Raw genomic sequence first — 23,664 nt, forward strand, 5'->3', positions numbered from 1 at the left:
ATTCTTTGAATGGAGGGTTAGTTTTATCACATCACAGTGAAACGAGGTTTTCTAATTGAGTTCTAAAAGATCATAATTCATACATTGTTCATTAACTCTGCATTTACATTCACTTTTTTCTTCATTTTCACATCTATTCACTCTTTTGCTCTATGTGTATTGAAAAGTTAAAAACAAAGGTTCACGGATTATTCATTATTCAATCTGTATTCGCTTTCCCAATTTGTTCATTATTCACTCCACGCACAATTAAACACTTCTTCGATGTTCATCATTTGTTACCAGTGTTTGTTTGGAAAGTTGAATATTTCTGGAGTTGCAAGTTGTCACCAGATTCAGCAAGCAGTACAAGTTACAACCAATTTTTTTTCTCTCTCTTCATGTTCATCCCACAAAGGGATTTCTTGAATACAAACTTACTTGCATGGCAATGTTCTAACAACATCAGAGGTCTTATATCCTTCAATACAGACTGCACACTGGTCAAATTCGGGATCCAATTCCTAAAATATATCAAAAATACTAATAAAAATTATGTTCTAAAAATCTGCAACATGAAGTTTAGCATTATCTAATTCTTAAATTTTTTTCGAAAATCAAAATACTCAAAGCATTGACACAAGGTGACAAAAAAAACCACATTATGACACTAAATTATCATGCACAAAGTGTATGGGCAAAAATTTATACTAAAAAAAACCCCAGCTGTTTGTATCAAGTGTTGTTAAGGAAATGGTTAAGCTATTGATAACTTTAACTCAGTACATTTTGCTATGCATAATTAAAGGGCTGCAATAAAACCTTTAACCTGATCACTCATTTGGAAATAAGGTCAGATGCATCATCTGAATCATGAATGGCAGTAAGCAATAATGAGCATCCCAAGATGAATCACTCATGCAAGTTTAAACCACATACATGTACAAAATAGTCACGTAGTAATGACCTTGCAGTAAAAAACAATTAACATTCATTCAGGAAATGTAGATCAGATGCAGCATCCGAATCAGTGGTGGATGTGTCCATCCATAAATAGTTTGAACATGATGTAGGGTAATTACATAGCTTCTAGAAAGTGGACCTTCTAAAAACTTACAACTACAAAAATTTTAATCTGCCAGATCACTTATCTAGAGAAAACATCAAGTTAAGATTAAGATGCAACATCTGAATTATAATCGTTATATATACATGTTCCACTGACGATTCATGCACATAAGATTGAATCATGTAGGCTAGTAGGTTTATTAGATATTGATAAATATAATAAGTCCACAGACACTGACAACAGTGCTAACGACGTGATAAGAGCTCTCAGGACATTCTGTTTCAACACGATAAAACAAAAACAAGAAACTTTTAATACTAAACATGAAGATATTAATGTATTTGTTAAATATTTGTTCATAATAATTTACATGCACTTTCATCCAAATTTGTTAAGTATCTTGCCTATTTATAGTATATATATTTTTTACATTGAGAGGAAACAAGGGAGTTTAAATGTGCACCTCAGCTAGCAAAGAGTCTATGTGATAAAGATGAAAGCAGAGAACCAAGAACCAGTCTAAGACAGGTTATTTAACGCAAGAAAGCAAAAGGATTACCTCAGCTATTCTACACAAAATACACATTCATCGTTGTAGAAATATTTACAATTGTTGTGGATTTTTCCATACACAATAAACATATCTTGTGTACTGATATTTCAATTGATATATTTGCATACTTTTAATTTGCAAATAATACATTTTCTTCAGAGCTTATCAAACAGGTGACTAATTTTTAAATGACTAAAGCTAGTTTTCATTCTATTTTTAAATCTATACTGTACTTTCAATTGAAAACTGAGTGACAATGAGTTAATCATCTTTACTATTTCAAGCACATCCCTCACACTCTGGTTACTAACATTATCAAGGGCCAATGATACAATGTGTTTATCCTAAGAATACTAATGGCAGAGTAATGAATTTTACTTTTTTGTAAGAATTTTCAGCAATGAATAATTTCTGTCTGAAGTAAATGACCACATAAACCAGACCAAAGAATGAATGAAATATCAAGTCAATGACCAGACAGTTAAACAAGTCAAGGATATCCTATGCAACTGTCATGCAAATCTTCAGCTACGTATCATGAAAATGACACACTGCAAGCTTTAGTTTTATAAATATTTGATTCAATATAGAAAAGGATTGGACAACAGGCTGTAAGCCTATAAATGTCTTTTTCAGATTCATCTGTGTGTAATCTGCAATGATGGTGTAATGTATTGACATGTGCTATATGCTGTTAGCCTAAAACAGTGGTTTCAACTTTATTCAAAACTATGTGTCTTAATAGTATTATCAGAGAAAAAAATCCTGCAGGCATCCCGCTTAAGTGTGCACTTCTGTTTATCTACAACTGGGTTTATGTAATCCAGTTTATAATTGGACTGTCTGGAGTATAGACTTTAAAAGTCCTTTGTTAATTAGCCTTTACAAAGTCAAAGAGTGCACAAAACAAACATGAAAGCAAAAACCCCATGAATTCTACCTTAGCTATGCCACAATTTCCCCCATGGCTATGCCTTAAGCAGAAAACTGCATGTTTCAATGTTATAGCACACGTACAGAATCCATCTTTGTCAACTCAATGCAATCTTTTGTTTACGGTTTTTATTACTCCATTCAAGTTTTACTGCTGTAAATAATTAAAATCATCTGTGCACCGAAAAAAAAAAAAAAACAACTCATTGTTATCATATCATAATTTGGAGAAAATACATTTTTTTTTTGTATTCTGATTTTAAGTTTCAGATACATGCAGCAAAAAGGAAATTGTCAATATTAGTACACATCAAATGACTGAAATGGACTGCTAACTATATATCATAGCCACTGACTGTTGTCTGGATTCTGGAGAAAGCAGGTCTGTCAATCGCAGATTTCTACACTTGTCCTCAAATGGACAATAAAGTTTTAGCCTTTCTGTCTTTAAATTCACATTATTATTTGAGGTTTCTCTCTTCCTTCAGAAGATTTTTCCGATATTTTGTATGCCATACACACTAAATCAAGACTAAAACTTTGGAGCTTGTCAGGAGTTCTATTGATTTTTCTATCAGAGCAATCCAACAACAGTCCTATGTAAATGAAAACACTTTAATCTTCCATAAACAACATTAAAGATGAGACAGTTCATGTTCCTGGTCTACATGATACATGTACATACTCTTTTGAAACTTGCATTAAAATCCCTGCTAAAATGTATAAAATTGGAATGATGGTAGATTCAATAAAACAATAAAATATTTTTGTTGTTGTTTTATCAGGTGATGAAGGTAGCTAGTATTGCAGAAAAAATTCATAACCTGTGTAAGCTTACGCGGGTTATATAATTTTTATTCCTGCAATGTATATTGTTGACCATTACGTTACTTTAAATGGAGCAGCCAATGCACCCTGATGATGATGCTCCATATTTGGTAATGAGAACAGATGGTACTAACACCCCCCCCCCCCCCCCCCAGCAATGTCAATTTCATAAGAAATATAAGAGAAAAGCTTCAGTGAATGTAAATACATGAGACATAAAACTTCTCGCTCTTTACACACTGATGCTAGACTTCCTCTTTGTCTGAAATCACCCTGTCTAAAAATTTTTTATAAAATCTCTGTATTCCAAAGTTACGGACTGGTAAAAAAATTCTACCAATGATCTCTCTGTGATTGTGACCTTTTCCAAATGAACTTGGTTGAGCTTCATTGTACATTCCTTGATTATTTTTTACTTTTGTGTTCCGTACAACTTCAAGAGGTGTATCATTATGTACAAGCAGATTTATAAAGTTTTCAAACAATGTACACTTACACAGTCAATCCCAGTGTCCTTGACAAATTTGTGATTGTATGAGCTTTACAATCCCATCATTACACAGTTAATTCATATTTAAATATATTTGAATTCTGTGACCTTCACTTTTTTCAAAAGACCTTGGTTTGGGTCATGATGCCCTCTGCTTCCAGACAACTTGTGTGTACAGAGTATCAGCTACTTTTAAAAATTCTTCACAGCAAACTGATAGTAAAGTAATAAAGTGAAATGAAGACTTTGATGTAGATGAGACAGTGATTTCTAAATAACAGAAAAACTTTGTCCAAAGGCAGTAAATGAGCAAATATTTGTTGAGTTCTCTGATACATAGAAATATTCAGTACATCCATAATAAAGGGAAATAACCTGTAAGCTGGGACTTTTACAGTAATACTTATGATTTAACCATGTTAATTCTTTCTATTTCAAAATTTCGAAATCCAGAATTCTTCTTCCCATATTGGATCTGCCACTCGGACAACAAATGTTACGGTATTCTAAAATCGGTGAGGGTAACTTTATGCGCCCCTTTAATTGATCAAAACATGAATTAATGTACAAGGTACAGAGAGTGAATTGCAACACAAAAAGTTAGGTTGTAATCAGACACAAGAGCATGAAAGTCAGACAAATCAACACTTACAAGTATGAAAGTACAAGTAAAAAATCCCAGACAGTTGTGAGATGTTGTATGTTAAATCTTAACAATTACTTAACAATTACTATCAATGGTACACATGTTCTGGTATACTGAAAATAATCATCTGACCAATATATAATTTTTCTGGATCACATAATACACACATCAGCAGTAATAGTATATACACAGTCTATTCTTTCTCACTGTTTAATATCTTGATATCTATAGGGTGTATGCATCTGGGGCTGACAGTGGTTATTTAAGCATTTGCCCTACTGGAAAATTTACTTGCCGAACTAAAACTTTCATACATGAATAAACAAGAGGTCCATGGACCACATTGCTTACCTGAGTCACCTTCGCCTTGTTGTTGTGATTTTTAAGAGATTTTTTTCTAAATCTGATATTTCCATGAAAAAATATTGACAATATATTGTGGCCCCAACCTAGTCCTAAAGGGTCACAACTAGTGTGGAAAAATTGAAAAAAAAATTCATAATCCATAATCGGTCATAATCGGAAGAATTATATCAATCAATGATCGATATAATTGGTATTTGCATGTAGTTAATAAATATTTATTCTTTTGGGGGTTATTTCTATTCAGTTTTATGGATATGTGCAGCATACACACTAGCTGGTGTCACTGAATTCCCACTTTTCAATGTGGAGTCCACTCTGACTCTCCCCCGCACGTCTCAATATAAAAGCGGAATTAACAGTCTGATGAATCTCTAATTCGATATTAATTAGTGTGCAGGCGACAATCGATTATGAAAGATAGAATTGATAATCGGAATCGATGAGCCAAAAACGATCGACAATCGATTGTCGGTGACAATTGTTTCATCACTAGTCACAACAATAACCAATTCACACAACAATGGGATGCCTAAACACCAATATGACTAACATGACCTTGCTTTCTGGAGGTCAAAGTCATAGATCATGGTGAAAAGAAAGGTCTTGCCATGAAAAAATCTATATATAAGATACAAAAACTCTACCTGAAATAGTTCAGGAGACATTGAATAGGTTAATGTTTTCTTAAAAGTAGATCAAACTCCAACATCAAGGTCACAAGGTTAAAAACTTTGCCACTGAAAAAGTTTTGTCACAAGGAATGTTTATATCACTCACCATTAAGAAGTTATGAATAGGTTAAAGTTTTGAAATTTGGGTCAGACTAGAAGGTTAAGTTCACAAGGTAAAAGGTTTTGATCATGTATGAAATGTAAGGCTTTACCATAAGGAATTTAAATGCTTTCAATGAAGGTTAAAAACTTTGGTCTTGTCACAATGAATGTGCATATGAAATATGAAATCCCTATAACTAACCATCAAAGGTTATGAGTATGTCTCCAACTATAGTCTTAAGGGCATATAAAACCACTTGAATCCACACAACTTGGAAGCATTTGCACTAGGACCTGATTTAGTGTGCCCTGCTACTCTTGAAAAGAATTTGTTTACATCAATTTCATATGCATTACCCTCTAAAATGGTGGCCCTACCCTGCCCCATGGGCTCCTGAATTGAACAAACTTGAATTTGAACTACCTGAAGATACTTGTATATCAATATAACTTAGCCCTGCTGTTATTGAGATGAAGATGTTTTTCTGTATATTCCCATGTAAAACACTGATCCTCTATTGTGGCCCCACCCTACTTCTGAGGGCCACACTTTGAACAAACTTGAATCTGTACTATTTAGGGATGCTTGCATATTAACATAACTAATCACAGTAATGTTGTTTTTGAGAAGAAGATTCTTTTTCCTATTACTATATATATTTACATCTAAAACTTTGATCCCTTATTGTGGCCTCATCCAACTCTTTTGGGGGGGGGGGGGGGGGGGGGGGGGGGCATGATTTGAACAAACTTCAATCTACTCTATGTCAAGAAGCTCACCAGTAGATTTAAACTTTTCTGGCCTCATTGGTTCTTGAGAGGAACGTTTTCAAAAGATTTTTCCTATATATCTGCATGTAAAACTTTGATTCCCTACCCTCAGGACCATGATTTAAACAAACTTGAATCTGTACTATGTCGTTAAGCCTTCATTTAAATTTCAACTTTTCTGGCCCTGTGGTTTTATAGAAGATTTTTAAATGACTTCACCCAATAGTTTTGCCCTTTCATGAATATCTCCCCTTGAGAGGGGCATGAACCTTCTTTTGAACAAACTTGAATCCCCTTCACTCAAGGGTGACATACACATGTAAGTACCAAGTCTGACTGAGATTGGCCTAGTGGTTCTGGAGAAGACGAAAATATGAAAAGTTTACAACAACGACATTGCCAACGATAATGACAGACAACAGTCAAATTTTGATCGGAAGAGCTCACTTAAGCCTTTGGGTCAGGCGAGCTCAACATTGAGTGTGGTTGTTTTGTTTTCAATTATACTCATCATAATTTACATTGAACACATTTTTTCCATTTTTGAAAATTCAGGGGCTGTCTAAGCTGTTCTGTTATCATTCTTATTCTGATCAGTGCCAGTACAAGCCAAGATCAACATATCACTATAACAAGTAAAATACTCCCAGAATTCCCCTTCTGATTTCAGACTTTTTCATGGGAGACTAATAGAATCCTTCATTAGTACAAGTGTGGGATTGGGAAATACCACCGAGGGGATGAGATTCGCAGTCTAGGACGAGGCTTTGCCGAGTCCTAGACAGTGAATCTTGTTCCAGAGGTGGAATTTCCCTATCCCACATGAGTAAATAATGAAGGATTATTTTTCTCACAGTTTACCTACAGTTTAGTGCATAAATTTAGGAGTTTTGAGAAAATTCTAAATTATCAAAATCCTCATTTGAACTTCGATGCAAAAACTAACTAGATAAGCAGAAGAAGCATACCCGAAAATGGTTTACACTGCAAGTGTAAACTAAAACACTCAAGGTTCTCCACCAGAAAGCTATACTACATTAAAATGTAAAGAAAACAATGCAAAATATTTTACTTCACCTTGTAACTGTGCAACGTATATTGTAGAAAATATATGACGTCACAATCAAATGACGTCGCAGCAGTGTGAGACAGAGAAATCTCACATGGCTGTCTCACATGGGCAAAGTCGATCTCACACTGGTGATAATGTGAGAAAGAGGCAGACATTTTTCTGAGATGAATAACTGAATGTCATCATAAATTCTTATTTTACAAACAGTAAGATATCAGGTGTTTGAAGGAGGGGACTGTTTTGGCTGAAAGCAATTCAAATTCGAATTTGTGGCAAACAAACCTATATAGCCCCAGTTCCCCATACCCAATTTTAGCACTAATTGTAACAAATGTAAGAATTAAGGAAGAATGATATGACTTCATGACCCACATTTCCACAACTGAAGAATATATATAAACATAGGTTTTAATATCACATCTTGTTTGATCTGATGATCTGAGCCTGTCAACTTGACGTGATAAGTGACTCTTTCGGATCAAGTTGCTGAAGTACATGTAATGATAAATTTATCATATACGTCCTCATGCATTTTTATTAGTACACGTTTATCTGATAATAAATGTATTTTCAAATCACCAAAAACAAACAGAGAGAAATTATTTTTTTGGATTTTTTGTGCATGCAATTTTGCTTGTCGCAATCATTTTCCACAAAAAACATGCATTGATTTATTGTGACGTCATCAGTTCAGAGAAACACAATCTGTAATCAGATCATCACAGTACGGTGATCCGGAAAGTCAGATCAAACTGTGAATTTAACAGTATCAAAACACGGATTATTGATGGGCAATATAACCCGCTAGAAGATTATATGTGATCAGAATGCTTCTTTTTGTATTCCTATGATAAAGACTGAGAAATCTTTTTATGATATATAATTTTATCACGACATTTCAGGTACAATTCACATGCATCGGATCCTATTTTTTTTTCTACAAAAAATCTTGGGGTATATTACCAGATTTGTTTTAAAGTTAGCATATTCTGATTCTGATAGTTCCAGTTTGTGGCAAGTAAAAATATAAGTTGTGTGTAACAGAAGGTTGTATTTATATATGGGCATTACTAAAGTATTGTAGCAAAGAAGGGGAGAAAATCTCTGGAGATAAAACCCGGGACCATTGCATTACTGGTTAGGTGATCTTGTATAAATATTGCATGTAGTTGAGGGTAACATTGAAAATTTTCACCCCGAGAAAACCATTGTCAACCGAGGCATATCTGAGGTTGACAATGGTTTCTCAAGGGGTGAAAATTTCAATGTTACCCTCAACTACATGCAATATTTGTTTTATTATGCTGAATGTTATGTAAACAGGAAAGCAGAAAAACATAAGTCTGTTGACATTTGATCAATCATTGTCATGTGATATTTCGTATATTGATGCAGATATTCCCATTTTTTACAAACGCTCAAATGACGTTGTCTAACAATCTACGGCGAACCGTACGCGCATAAATTTGACGCATGTGATAATTTTTTGTAATATCACCCGTTGTCAAGTACTGTTACCCGTTGCTAGATACTATCACCCTGGGGCGCGTGTTTTATGTTCTCAGAGGGTAACAATATGTTTTTTCAAATGCTTCTCGACCAATCAGGTTCGAGTATTTTACATGAAAGTATAATAAAACCACTGATCTAACCAGGCCAATATAAAAATAGTATTATTACTATTAAATATAGAATTTAAGCCTCTTTTGGAAATCATACAAGAACTCTTCACATCGAGGAGACAAAAAATAGCAATAGAAAGAAATGGCAGAAACGTCGTGTGACCTGAAAACTTACAGAATGAGCAACAGTAACACTATGTCTGGACGGGAAGTACAACACAGTACATAAAAGGAAGTTACATACAAGTACTAGTGCAAGATAATAGTTCTGTTACAGTATTTCTATGTAAATTTGTTTTGATAAATATTATTTTTGATAAAGCTGAAGTGCAGTTCCTGCACTAGTCAGACTTTATGTACCACGAAGTAAAACTGTTAGTACATCCCTGTGACCTGGCAGCAATGTAAATCAGTATCAAGTAGATGTAGCTATTTGCCCACCTTGTCTCCTATCTTGAGTGTTCTCTGAGGAATCTTGGCAATGGCTTTTTTGGCAGCGCTGGCCAGACGTCTCTGCAAAACAAAAACAAGTCAGTGTAACACCTACACAACACGTTTAGGAAAACTCAGTAGAACTGTACAGTACATTCTCTCTTGTTTACAAAAAAACACCTTAATCATACTAGTATCTGCATTGGTAACTGAACATCTGATTAAATTGTGGTCCCTTACATGGCTTTTAACTACATGTACAATTCTTAATATATATATGAGTGTTGTTTCCATCAAGGTTTTATCCAAACCTGGGCATGTTGAAAAAAATCATATATATTCATATACATGTATGTTTTTTTAAGAGATCTCCTACTATCCCTGCAATAGAAAATCATAGACTAGTGAGTATACATAGTCTTCTAATGTCTGCTTGATCTTTGATAAATGACCTTAACAGAGACCTTCCCAGACAATCAATAAATCAGAAGCTAAATTCAGCTCCAGCATGAGCATGAACATTTTCTATGTAACAAAGATATATGTCCTAAACAAGACTGTTGTAGCTTTTCTCCCAATGGCACTGTCCAAATGGCCCTGGCTAGGACCAGAACACTCACAAAGGTCACAAAGACCTCTTGTGTAAAGTGGGATTGTCTAAACTGTCTTTGTGTCCACAGATATGGTTTTCTCATTTTTTTCCAGTAACCATGATCTTAAAACATGTGACAAACCCTTCATTAAAGCAATCTTTGTATCAAGTATAAACATGTTTAATATAATTAGCACACATATCTGAGGGGGAAAAAATCAAGCGACCTTGAACCAGTTTCATGACACACCATCTGATCATATGCAACCTAAGTTGTACCAAGTATGAGCATCTAATGTTGCTTGAATGTTATGGCTTATAAGGTAAATGACTGCACAGATAGCAACACAAACATGGTCATTCCTATTAGATCCTACCAACTTCGTTTGTGTGATGGATCCGGTCCAGCATACAAACAAAATTCTGCAAAAGGTCAGAATATGTCTTGCTTCACTGATTTGTAAACATCTCATGTACATGATTCAGACACAATTTGAGAGAGAAAAATAGGGCACCGCTATACCGGTACATGATACGCCCACATACATTATTGACCCAGGAATTTGAACAAGTAAGAAAGGATTATCCACAAAAGGATTTCATTGGAGTTGCAATAACAATGTATTTTGCATTAAACAAATCTAAGTCCATGGGCTGTAACTCCTTCAAAAATAGTGGGACAGCATTCCCCTTGTAATATGCACATCTAAACATTGTGATCTTCCTTTGTACTAAGTTTCATTGAAATCCCCTAAAGGGTTTAAGAGAAGTTGCGAAGACAAGGTACTTGAATCAAATAAATCTGAGTCCAAGGGCCCTAACTCTTTCAAAAATAGTGGTGCAGCATTCCCCTTGTAATATGCACATCTCCACAATGTGATCTTTCTTTGTATCAAGTTTCATCAAAATCCCCCAAAGGATGTGCCAACACATCTAGTTTCATCATATTTTGGTTCAATTTGTCTGTGGACTCTGATCAGCCTTCCCTACCTAAGTGTAAATTGTTATATAAACAGTGGCCAGGCTCTGTTTTTGAAAGACATCCACCTTTGACATGTTATCAAAGACTTACTGTGAGGTTAATCATAGGTCATTAAAGTTATCTGGCTCCAGATTCTCCCTCCTTTTGACATGCTTTGAATTAATTGTACTACTACACTGCCAAGGTAAAATTTTCCATATCAATAGGTTAAATGTTATCAGCAAAATAAATATATGTATACAGTAAAAGTTGTAACATCCATAATGTTGGTTTACATATTGCTATTTATAGACCTGCCTGAATGGTCGATCTCTCTATTTACATAAATATTAGTATTTCATTAACTTAAATCTGTAATTTGATGACATCATAAAACCACATTCAGTCAATAACTAGAAATGAAGAACTCATTTACTGCAAACGATAGTATTGTTTCACCACCAACCTTCTGGTAAATTCCAAAAAGTTATAATTTTTAAATGATTTTTTATGTCAATATAGATATTGTCGTATTGTTTCAGGGGGGATGTTTTAAAAATATTTTCCGTTTTCCATTGATTTCTATAGTGAAATACATGATTTTAACCCAAATTATAGGTATCTCTCTTTGTTTTGTCAAATTAATAAACTTTTATGAAATTTCATATCAATATCTATAATGTCATAAAAATCATTTTAAAAAGATAACTTTAAAAATTGAACAGAAGGTAGGCAGTGAAACAATACTATCATTCGCAGTTTTTAACTCGATGTACTATAATGTGATATCACTTGCCAGGGATGATTTAAGTGTATATGCATAGTTAATGTCAGGAGTGTTCAAATTAAAAGGAAACTAATTCACTACAGCTAGCTCCAATGTAAATTCATAGCTGCACCTGATACGACTGCTTATTACATGCAATAGACTTAGGAGGTGGGGGTTCAGTCATTACAAATCAGATTGGGCAATGACAATTAGAAAGAGTGATGCAACTAATGTAAGTCATCACATGCTCGTAAGTGGCAATCATGTCTATACCACCTAGTTAACTTTAGTAGTGTTTTATTTTATTTTATTATCAAAGTGTTATGTAGACTTGGTGCTTACACGCATATCATAGTATTCAATACAATACAAACATATCAATATAAATAATGAAGAATTCTTCTTTATCATGTATATAGCAGAAATCAAGGAAATTCAGATATCCGAAACATTTCATTTATCTGGACAAATTGACTTTATGAGAATTATACTAGACACTGACTCTGTCCCTGAGAAATGGTTTTGTAGTACCTGCTACAGGTAAGAGAGTGCAAATTTCAAGTCCTTAACACCAACACAAAATTTTTACAACTGAGTCACTAAGGTGGTTCTAGTGTCAGACCTAGTCCTATTTCATAAACTTTCACATCAAAGCACTTCGACTTGCTCTAGCTTTCCATAGCATCCAATAAAAGCATGGCTTTGACACTAGCCTGTTATGGATTAGATGCAGTAATACTGTATAATGAAAGTACCTATGCTTGTACTGCCTTATTGCCTATGTCTTGGGATTTTGCCCATTAAAAAGAGACTGATAATATTTTGTAAAATGTTTCACTCTGCGGTTTTCAATCAACTGATAAAGATAACCAGTTCTATCATGTAAATAATATTTCTAATGACTGAGACCAAACACAAGAACATGATCTGTAAAACTGATGGATAAACTCATGGATGCTGGGAACTGCATCTAACCAAAGAACTACTTCATATGACGAATGACTTGCACAATTATCAACTGTTCTGAGTGACCTTGACCTTTCCAAAATAACCTTGAGAGACCTTGATCCACAAGTTCTTGTCTTAAGTAACATTTATTATCAATTATATCAATTTCTGATGAAAAGTTTAGGAGATATGAACTCATACGGAAGGACAGACAGAAACGGCAGTGAATCTATATGCTCCTCCGAAATTTTTTGGTGAGCATAAATTAAATAGAAATCAAACAGCAATACCTGGGCATTGAACTTTTTAAAACATTGAAAAAAAAATCATTGCTGTATCATATCAAAGTAATTTGATTTTCTTTTATTACTATATCAATATTTAACTTTTTTCACCAAATTTGCACAGCTGACATTCGATTAATGAATTCATTAGGGCTGTTATGGTTCCAAAAATTTTCGGGTCGGTTCTAAATTTTTAACTTCGGGTTCAGGTATTTCGGTGCGGGTTTATATAACTTATTTTAAAAATCTGATATACAGTTAAAATCAAAAACCTTTATCGTATTTTGTTACAATAATTACTCGGGGATGTGGAATGTGGTTTAGACTTAATCGACATCCATAGTACTATAGAAACAGCATTGTCACTTCTACTTGTTTCCATTCCATGATTTCAATGTTTTGTCATTGACGATGTTGATGTTGAAGTACAGCCACCTTTTAGGATTTTGACAACCTTTCGTTTAAATGAATTTCTAATCATGATTTTATTTTAAAAACCCGACCCGAACAAAAATACGGAAAAATGGAACCGAACCCGACCAAAACAACACAACCCACGGTTTTCGGTTATTTTGGTTACCCATTGCAGCCCTAGAATTTATATACATGTATTCTTATATTTACTATATGCAGAGACTTCAGCATGTTACAGAGTACATGTACATCTTAACCTTCAACCCCTCTGTTTAATCAGCAATGAACTCATCCATATACACTGTACATATGTCGTGTCTAGCACACAATGTTCATTTAAAAATATCAAAGAAAAAACTCATAAGACTATATCTTTTCCTATCATTTTGTAAAACGAACTTTCTTTTTATATAGTGCTCATAATTTGAAAAAAGCTTTCTTTGTTTCAAATTTTTGCTTTTGATTATATATATAGGACTATATTGTTTGGAGAATGTTTTCTGGCTGGGACATACGTCATTTTGAACAAAATGAGGATGATGACCTCGGGAAGTTGAACAAAATCTGCAAAGGGAAGATAAGAATAAGTAAGTCAGACTAATAGCTTACAAAGATGTCTAGCACCCTGTTCTTACAAATAATAAACACCAAAAAAATGACACTCTAGAAATTACGTTAATATCATCAAACTCTGGTACATAATATGATAGGATTAATTCTTTTTATAATTTGGCCATAAATAATATGAGCTCCTCCTTTCGACATCTGGCTACAGTACATTTTTGCATACCAAAGTCCCTGGGTCTACCATTACCCTTGACTGTGGGTAAATATAGACTGAGGCTCTGTTATCAAATTTGAAAATGCTGGTAAGACTTCCATGTTGATTTTGTGAAAGAGGAAATGATTAGAAAACTACTAGGAAAACTAGGAAGGCTAGGAAGGTCCAAACTGAACTGGATTTTATTTATTTTTTCCTCATTGCACCCATTAGTCGAGCATCAAAATTTTATAACTTTACTTGATGATAAGTATGACCAAACAAACGATCAGCTAATGGAGTACCTATTGATATCCCTAATACATACACAGACAAGAGTCGATCAGCTAATGGAGTACCTACTGATATCCCTAATACATACACAGACAAGAGTCGATCAGCTAATGGAGTACCTACTGATATCCCTAATACATACACAGACAAGAGTCGATCAGCTAATGGAGTACCTACTGATATCCCTAATACATACACAGACAAGAGTCGATCAGCTAATGGAGTACCTACTGATATCCCTAATACATACACAGACAAGAGTCGATCAGCTAATGGAGTACCTACTGATATCCCTAATACATACACAGACAAGAGTCGATCAGCTAATGGAGTACCTACTGATATCCCTAATACATACACAGACATGATGGCTATAAAATTTGGTCTTAAATAGTGACTTCCGAACTTTCTACTAACAGTGAAGTATTACATACTTAGTGATGTGAATATATAATCTCTCTACAATGAACTGTCAAGACAATGAAATGTAAATTGACTGAGGATAGTGACCTAGCTTATGTTTTACCGTCTGTCAACCTTCATAAATTACTCATCATTGTTTGCTACATGTACCACTATCCCTTAGAAATCAATACATCTGCTGCCTTACAGAGAAAATTTCATGCCATAATATAACATATCCATTTGTAAAGGAAAAAGCACTGCCATAGCAACCACAGGTAGTTTACTGTGTACACAGCAGAGAAACACTGATACATTGTCAACAATTCTTCTGGAGGTTCCAATCCCTTGTCTTATCTAATAAATTCATCACCCAATCATGTCAGACATTAACTATAAATGTACATACAAACTGTATTTCTCACAAATAGTGAAGGAACACATTTTAAAATCACTGTAAGGCCAAAATTAAAAATATCTTTGTTTCCCTAGAACGCGACTGACTGACTAAAATTCTGCCGACTGAAATAGTTTTTTGGGACCAAATTATCTTAATTTTTTTCTTTCATTTCTCTGCAAAATCCATTTTCTCAGATTTCAATTTTGTCAGATTATTCAGTTTCCAACTTAAGCATTTGTTAAAAAACAAAATGGCGGATCTATTGAATTATTTGACACGATCAAAGTTTTTAAATTGGACTTTTGTATACCATGTTCTCTCCACATGGGAAGACATCTTAATGAAAATGTTATATCATTTACTAAAGGTCTACATGAAACTGACAACTGTATTACAAGTCCATATTCTGATAAATGCAACATCTCTAGTTTTAAATCAGATATCAAATCTTTTATTTGTTGTGAAGGAATCTAAAAGATCTCTAGAAATATTTAATGTTTTCCATTAATCATGATGGAAGCGTAGGCTTGTTAAGTTTTGCATTACTGTTGGTGAAGACAGGAAATTATCCTTGGGGGATATATATGGCTTGGCTTTATTTCATCTTTAATAAAGTGCACCGGCACCGTACATGATACGCCCGTCACATATTGTTAACAGTATAGATTGTACCCATTAAAACATTTTTTTTATATCACCTTAATTAAATGTCACAGTGACCTTAAAGTAAGATGCGACACACCTTCTACCTAAGATGCATTAGTTGACCAATTTTGGTGATTCTAGGTCTAATAGTTTTCAAGTTATGAGCCGGACAAGTTTTTGCCATATATGGCCATATCTTCTTAATGAAAAGTCACAGTGACCTGGTTTTAATGTGCGACACACCTTCTACCCAAGATGTATCTACAGACAAAGTTTGATGTTCTAGGGCTTGTAGTATTTAAGTTACGGGTCGGACACGAAAAAGCTAACAGACGGACGGACAGACGGATATCTTCTTAATGAAAAGTCACAGTGACCTGGTTTTAATGTGCGACACACCTTCTACCCAAGATGTATCTACAGACAAAGTTTGATGATTCTAGGCCTTGTAGTATTTAAGTTACGGGTCGGACACGAAAAAGCTAACAGACGGACGGACAGACGGACATGAACGCCATACCATATTACGTCCCGTCTTAAGACGGGCGTATAAAAATGGATTGACACACCCCCCCCCCCCATACACACATTTTGTTTAATAGTATACATATGATTTGGTTTCTTTTGTATAATGAATACATGTCCACAACCCATACTGTATATGTATTACAATGTATATTGCATGATTAATCACCAGGTATATAACAAAGTTGATGTCATTAAAATATTTGGGATGATTCTATGGGCTGTCATACCCAGTAAAGAGCAAGCCATGTAAACAATGTTTCAATTATTAAACCATTTAAATCAACATCAAAAGTGGCACACATACACTTGTGTTGGAACAGAGAGGATTTCCCCCTTCCAGTCTTACGTATTATGAATAGATCCATTCTGTTCGAAACTGTGTCTATCCCCTTGTGGTGATTATTCTTCAAATCCTTGATTCTGAATCATTCTATTTTGAAAATCTACTTCATAGCAGTGATTTTTTTTTGTTTTTCAAACTACCACCCCTCCTTTTGAATTGGAAAAAATTTGCGACATTTTTCTCAAATTGGGAAAAACCATTCATAGTAAATTAAAATGGTAAAATGCATAAAATAATAATAATAAAAAATAACATTTTTTTTTTTTTTTTTTTTTTTAAGGTCTATTTCAGATCTGATCATAGAATAAATCATTATTTAACATTAAATATGGAAGTCACACCTTGTATAAATATTATTTACTTTTTCTAAAAAATACTTATTGTCTTATTTCATAGAAAAAATAAATAAATGATAAATTCACCAGCATTTGTACCCATAATCTTGTAAACATTATATTAATAATCAAGTTTCCAGAATGTCTCTCCTGTTTGTATTTTTCAGATTTTAGTAAAACCCTATACTGTTGGCCACTTCCTGTTAATAGCTTGACCCTACATATAATGGCGGTCAAACTGAAAGTGTCAACAATATGGCTTAATGTGTATCTGGAAACTATATACTACGCTGCATGTCTTCTTATATGAATGCCTCCATTGTTTTACATATTCTTTACAAAACCTTTTGCATGTGCAGTGGCTTGGAGAATAAAACTGAAGAAAAAAAAACAACATATTCACTCTTTGTCAGCAACATACGGTAAATTTTTGTTTAAAATGGCCTAACATCCCTAAATTTGAAATTGTGAAAAACATAAATATATAATTGGGAAAAAATAGCTAATTTTTGTGAGGGGAAACAGCCAAATATTGGTGGCATTTTGGCCCCAAAAAAATCATTGCATAGAGTGGGTATAGGACTTTTCCCTTTGGGTAAATGAAAAGTAGGCCAAAATAAACAATCCCAACTTTAAAGTAGCAATATGCCAAAGGTTTGCAAAGACAGTATAGTGTATCAGAGACACATGGCTGAACACTAAAAACAAAGTAATGTGCTTATGTTTAGCAGAAAAGTACATTTTACCCCTTGAACTCTACTGAATATTACATGATTGAGAATTTGAGACAAGTAATTTGATATTAGAGTTTCTATATGATCAGATGACAGATGGAGGGAAAAACTATAATCCCTGTTACACACTATCAACAATGTGTGAAATTAACGGTAGACTGATAGACAAAATCTATAGGAAATTGGTCCTGTCCGCAGTGAGATGAATATTTTAAGACCGAAGTTTCAACAGAGTGAATTAATGTAGTCTTTCAGACAGTTACTGAACACATTTTTTGACATTCTGTAGTTCAATTATTACAAGTATTAATTTGTCTCCACTACTTTTTTGACTTGTCCAATGGGACTGGTTAATTTTCTAAAGCATCATTTTGGAAAATATACTTATGAAATCTTATACACACATTTGGCAAAGATCTACTTAGATCTGTAGATATCAGACGAATCTGATTCGTAAATTATAAATCCCACATAAGTGTTACATTATTGTCTGAGGCATATTGAGTTAAATTTCATTTTGATAACATTAACGGAATATGTTTAATTCTGGAAAACTCTGTTGGACTGGTAAATTTTTCTGTGGACTGGTTGATATTATACCCCATCAGTCCGGCTGGACTGGTGACATAAAAAGTTAGCTTCAAGCCCTGAACAGTGTTGTAAATGATCTATAATACAATCAACAAGATTGCTATGTGCAGCCATATGTCCCCGGCCGCCGCAAAAAAAGAAGTTGAAATGCAAAAGTCCTATAACTCCTGTAAAATTTGTCGAATCAAAATGGTGACACAATATGATCAACTACATATGGAGACTAATCCTATAATATTCAAACAAAATCTGTACAGCGGTCTCTGAGGAGTTGCATCCACAAAGTGTTCCTATAGTGTAGCATATACAAATTCAAAAAAGCCCAATAACTCTTGTCAAATTTGTCGAATCGAAATGGTGGCCCAACATGATCAACTCCATATGGTGCCTAATAATACTACACAATCTGAACAAAATCCGTTGCGCGATTTCTGAGGAGTTGTGTCCACAAAGTCAATTGTGATGGACGGACACTGGTTTTTCTATGTCCCCTTCCGCGTTGTGATGGGGATAAAAATTAGGTGATCAATCTAGATCTTGTTACTCTATCGTTGGTCTAAAGTAAATTAGTAAGGTCTATAAAATTTGAAATTGTGGTAGACCAATTGTCTATATATAGTGTTTCGCATACTGGATCAACAGAAGATCCTTGATACAAAAGTGAATCAAACTTACCGAGAGTCTTTCTTTGGCATGAGCATATCTGAAGCGCTGAATGTAATAAAAGACAAGCCAAGCCAAGGAAATGATCATCAGAACCACAAAGGAGATGGAAACAAACATCACAGAGGTCTTGCTAATATTGGTAGGACTTGTGGTATCTGGACTGGTGGGTTTTTTCTGCAAAGGTCCCTTTAAAATCCTCACATTTACCACCTTGAATGTACTTAGTATCTTCAACAGCTTCTGTCCATCATCTTTGTTGATAAAGATTGCTACTATATTACCTGAGAGGAAAAATGGACAAAAAAATTATTGACATTAAAAATAACAAACAGCACTGCAAAGCTAAGCATCCCTTCACAATTGAGCATCTCTATAAGGCTTAAAATAAAAATTGCTGTGTTCCTGCTAACCTGACCTACCCTATATATTAACATTATACTTTAATTAATAAAATGAATATGATGAATTAACAGTGAAAAATGAGTCCCTTATGTTCTCAGTAGGTTTATATGCACATGGTCTGCAAAGGAAATTGTGATCTTTGTGTACTTGGAAACCAAGTTTGAAGATAAATAGGATTATAAAGGCCCTATGCAACGTTTCTCGAAAACATAATAATATTTTGTGACATTTCAGGTGCAATTCACTTGCATCTGATCTTATTTCTACAAAAAACTTTGGGTATAGCACCAGGTTTGTCTACAGTAATTAGCACTTCGGGTATAGCACCAGGTTTGTCTACAGTTAGCACTTCGGGTATAGCACCAGGTTTGTCTACAGTTAGCATATTTTGAAAGGTCCTGGTTGTTTCAAGTAAAAATGTAAAGTCAGCTCTAATGTATATTAAATAAAAGGTTGTATACATATGGACATTACTAAGTTATTGTCGCAAAGAAGGGGAGATAAATCTTTGGATTCGAATAGAACCCGGAGTCCCGGACCCTTGCATTACTAATGAGGTGATCTAACCTGCATTAATCTAATCAGGCCAATAAATGGAGGATGGTAATCTTACTACAAAATAAAATTTAAACCTGTATCAGAAATTGTACAAGAATTCTTCACATTGAGGAGATGCATGGATTTTTTAAGGGTCTATAGAGGGCCGAAATTCGGCCCCATTTCCAATACTGTAAAGCAGGTGTTTTTCTCAAAATGATGCCTAAAAATTCCCAGATGATGGATACTTTGATGAAAATATGCTATGAGGGGCCATCGAACCTCAGTGCCATTCTTCCATAAAAATTTTGACAGTTTTTTCTCTGCCAAAGACCAAAAATTAAAGCTTGTTTAAGCCACATTGATATAATGAAATATCAAATGGTTAACTTTTTGCTTGTTTCTCTTACTTATTTGTATGAAACAAATTTCTCAATTTCAATCAATTATCGCTATTTTCCCCAAACTTGAAGGCCCTGGCCCCTGGGTTCAAGGAGTAAAAAAATCCCAGAGATGAAAATATAATTTTAGAAAAAATGTTAGAAACATCGAGTATGACCTCAATTCCTATCCACCCTAACTATAGCTTCTAGATATTAGCGGAAACATTACAATTATGATTTTTGGCCCAATCATGACACATAGTCCAATGCACTTATATTAATAGTATCAAATACCCAAATACTCATTCACACACCCTTGCATTACTATTCCCTTGCGAGGGGATAGCTGCCAGTATGCAGTTAACAAAGGCATAATTTAACCATTAAAACATATCTGACAACCTTTGACAATTTATTTATTATTAATATTTAAAACTATTGTTCAATATTAGAAGCTTTTGAAGGGCTAAAGACCTACCAATTCTTGGACAGTGAAGTCTAAATGTTGGAACTGAGGATTCACCAAATTAACACACACACACATATATATTTATGATGAATGTGATCTGTGCTTGATAGATATTTTGCTTTATTTACAATGACATGACATGTAAATTAAAACACAGCTTAAACTTTGTTTTATTTCACATTGTGTCATCATATAAATGACTAAATATTATCAAGATGCTGATGGAATTCTAAATAGACCCAACACCCCCTCGTTTCATCCTGAACCTCCCTTATGATAATGTTTAATTCTGAAGTTTCTCGCACTTTTGAAATATTTGTGTTTCAATACAGAGAACAATAATTTTTCTCCTCCCCATGGGTGACTATCACTTGCTAACTCAGATCTATACCTTGTCAACTGAGGTACATGAAACATCCATTTCTGGAAATGAATATTTAACCCAGTGCATTTAAAGAGTAAAAATCAGTCATGTTTTTCATTTTCCTCCACTAAGAACAACCTTGTAAGAAAACAGAAATTGATAAGTCTATGTAAAGGTGTGCATAAATTTATAAAATTTGGGGGGGAGGGGGTACAAGTGTTCCAGCATCTTCCATTAGTACCTCATTTCATTCTAGATCTATCTAAAATCCTTCGTAATCTTTACTAGAACTAAACTTTTGAGTTTGATGTTCTTACGGTCATATAATATGTAAGGGTGATCAGAAAAGAATTAAACATGACAAGAAATTGCTTATTTGTATTGATGGACTGTAAAAGTTGTTACAAGTCGACCCTAAATAATTAGATTGAAATAATTCAGAAAAGTGGTTGTTTTCATTGAATTATAGAGTGAACAAAATCGAAGATAACTCATGTTTTAAGGAGATAAATAAATGAAACTGAATTCTTTTATGATGTAATAGAAACAATTATACACACATTGTCAAAACTTGTTTAGACTTTATATTGAATGAGTATGGAATTACCTTTGAGGTTGTAGGAAGTTCCCTTAGGATCTGGTTCAGCATTATTATAGATGATAGCTGCTGATGCATTAGCCTTGGAACAGGTACTAACTTTGTCACTCAGATTGCAAATCCCCCTTTCAACTAAAGCCACCCAGCGTATCTTAGGGGCGTTTACTATTGAATGGCATGCATCTGTTTTATTTTCGGTGGTAAGCACATGTACCAAGCGTCCAGGCTCTGTATCTACATGTGACAACGGCAAGTTGGGATCTTCACCAAACACCCCCATCTGGGCAACTAATATTTGGGGGTCACTTGGATTATTGTAGTAAGTTACATTGACTTTAGCTGTATAAATAGCATTTTCACAACTGACAGTAAGCATATTCTGAAAGATCAACATGACGCACAAAATCACATAATAAGTAAGTGGAAAGTGCGACCTCCATCTTGAAATATTAATCCGATGGTTTTTATGAGACCTAATGTCTGATTCCGTCCTTCTTTTCATCTGTTCGTCACATTTAGGAAACATTTCAGTAATTTGGTAATCCAAGAATTATTTCATCAATACATAGCCACATTTAAACGAGAGAACCCTTGTAAAAGCATGAAAACATACCTTTCCTTCAGCCCTCACACATTACATTAACATTGTTTTGATGAATGACGTCAATAGTCATGTGACCAACTCGCATGCGCCACCTATAAACAGGGGAATTTATGAATGAAAAGTAGTCCATATTGAGAGATTTAAATATTAAACTTTTAAATATACTGTATGCCTGTGACTCGACCCACCACTGACTATACCATAATATATTTATCAATACTGTCGACATGTTTCTTTTAATTATTCTTCATTTAAAAAAAAAAAACAACCAAAAAAAAAACAAAAACCTCAAAATATCACATTACACTGACCCGTAAAATTTTTAAATCGTTTTCCATGCACATCGTCGATAGTCTTTTTAAAACAATTTTCCGATTTTTATAATTGCAAAACCACAATGCTGTTTAGAATATGTACGGAGGAAGCAGTGGCGGGTTTATCATTTATTGAGGCGTAGGAAATGGATATTTAGAAAGCAGGCCTATATATATATATATATATATAGATATATATATATTATCTTACAATATACGGTCGACAATAAGGAACCCAAGGATGCTTAAAAAACTAACCCCACTTGTAAGTCGGCAATAAGGAATAACTACGCTTTAAAAATACTGCACTTTTCCCCATTATAGTACATAAGCTGATCAAATCAAAATACATATCACATTACTATTTAACTCGTTCAAAAGACTATACACCTGCATGCGCGGATCCAGGATTTTTAGCCGGAGAGGTGAAACTTTTTGGTATGAAAAAAAGATAGAAAAAACACCAACCTTCTTTAAAATAATTCAACCCAAAGCTCAAATTTATACCAAAATTGAGGAGGGGTGCAGCTGCGGAACCAAGCTTTGTACAAGTAAGTCCCCGTCCTGACCAACCTCTTACTGCCTGATTTAGCGAGAGAAACTTCATTGAAATACTCATCTGTTTCCCTGCCTAATAAAGGGGCATAATCTGTATTTTAAAAAAATTGCTCAAGCATGAAACTTTGCACAAATGCTCTATTAAGATATCACTTTTAGGAAAAAGAACGTTAGCCACCTCAATCCAAGATGGCTGCCGTCATAAAATTAGGCCTAACACAGGTAATCTCAACTT

At 34.2% G+C, this 23,664-nt stretch overlaps 1 protein-coding gene across 1 annotated transcript in view; it reads right to left on the reverse strand.

The window, feature by feature from the left end:
* LOC125678515 (SWI/SNF-related matrix-associated actin-dependent regulator of chromatin subfamily A member 5-like) overlaps window positions 1–22,631 on the reverse strand; it is a 60,925-nt gene extending 38,294 nt beyond the window's left edge. Inside the window, exons 1-4 of the mRNA XM_056156988.1 lie at window positions 21,963–22,631; window positions 19,210–19,481; window positions 9,544–9,615; window positions 421–503 (exon numbers count right to left, since the gene is read on the reverse strand). Of these exons, the coding sequence (XP_056012963.1) occupies window positions 421–503; window positions 9,544–9,615; window positions 19,210–19,481; window positions 21,963–22,479 (944 nt within the window). The 5' untranslated portion in view covers window positions 22,480–22,631. The remainder of the gene's footprint in view (window positions 1–420; window positions 504–9,543; window positions 9,616–19,209; window positions 19,482–21,962) is intronic.
* Between the last annotated feature and the right edge of the window lie 1,033 nt (window positions 22,632–23,664).

Source organism: Ostrea edulis, chromosome 2, assembly GCF_947568905.1.
Source record: "Ostrea edulis chromosome 2, xbOstEdul1.1, whole genome shotgun sequence".
NCBI classification, from domain to species: domain Eukaryota; kingdom Metazoa; phylum Mollusca; class Bivalvia; order Ostreida; family Ostreidae; genus Ostrea; species Ostrea edulis.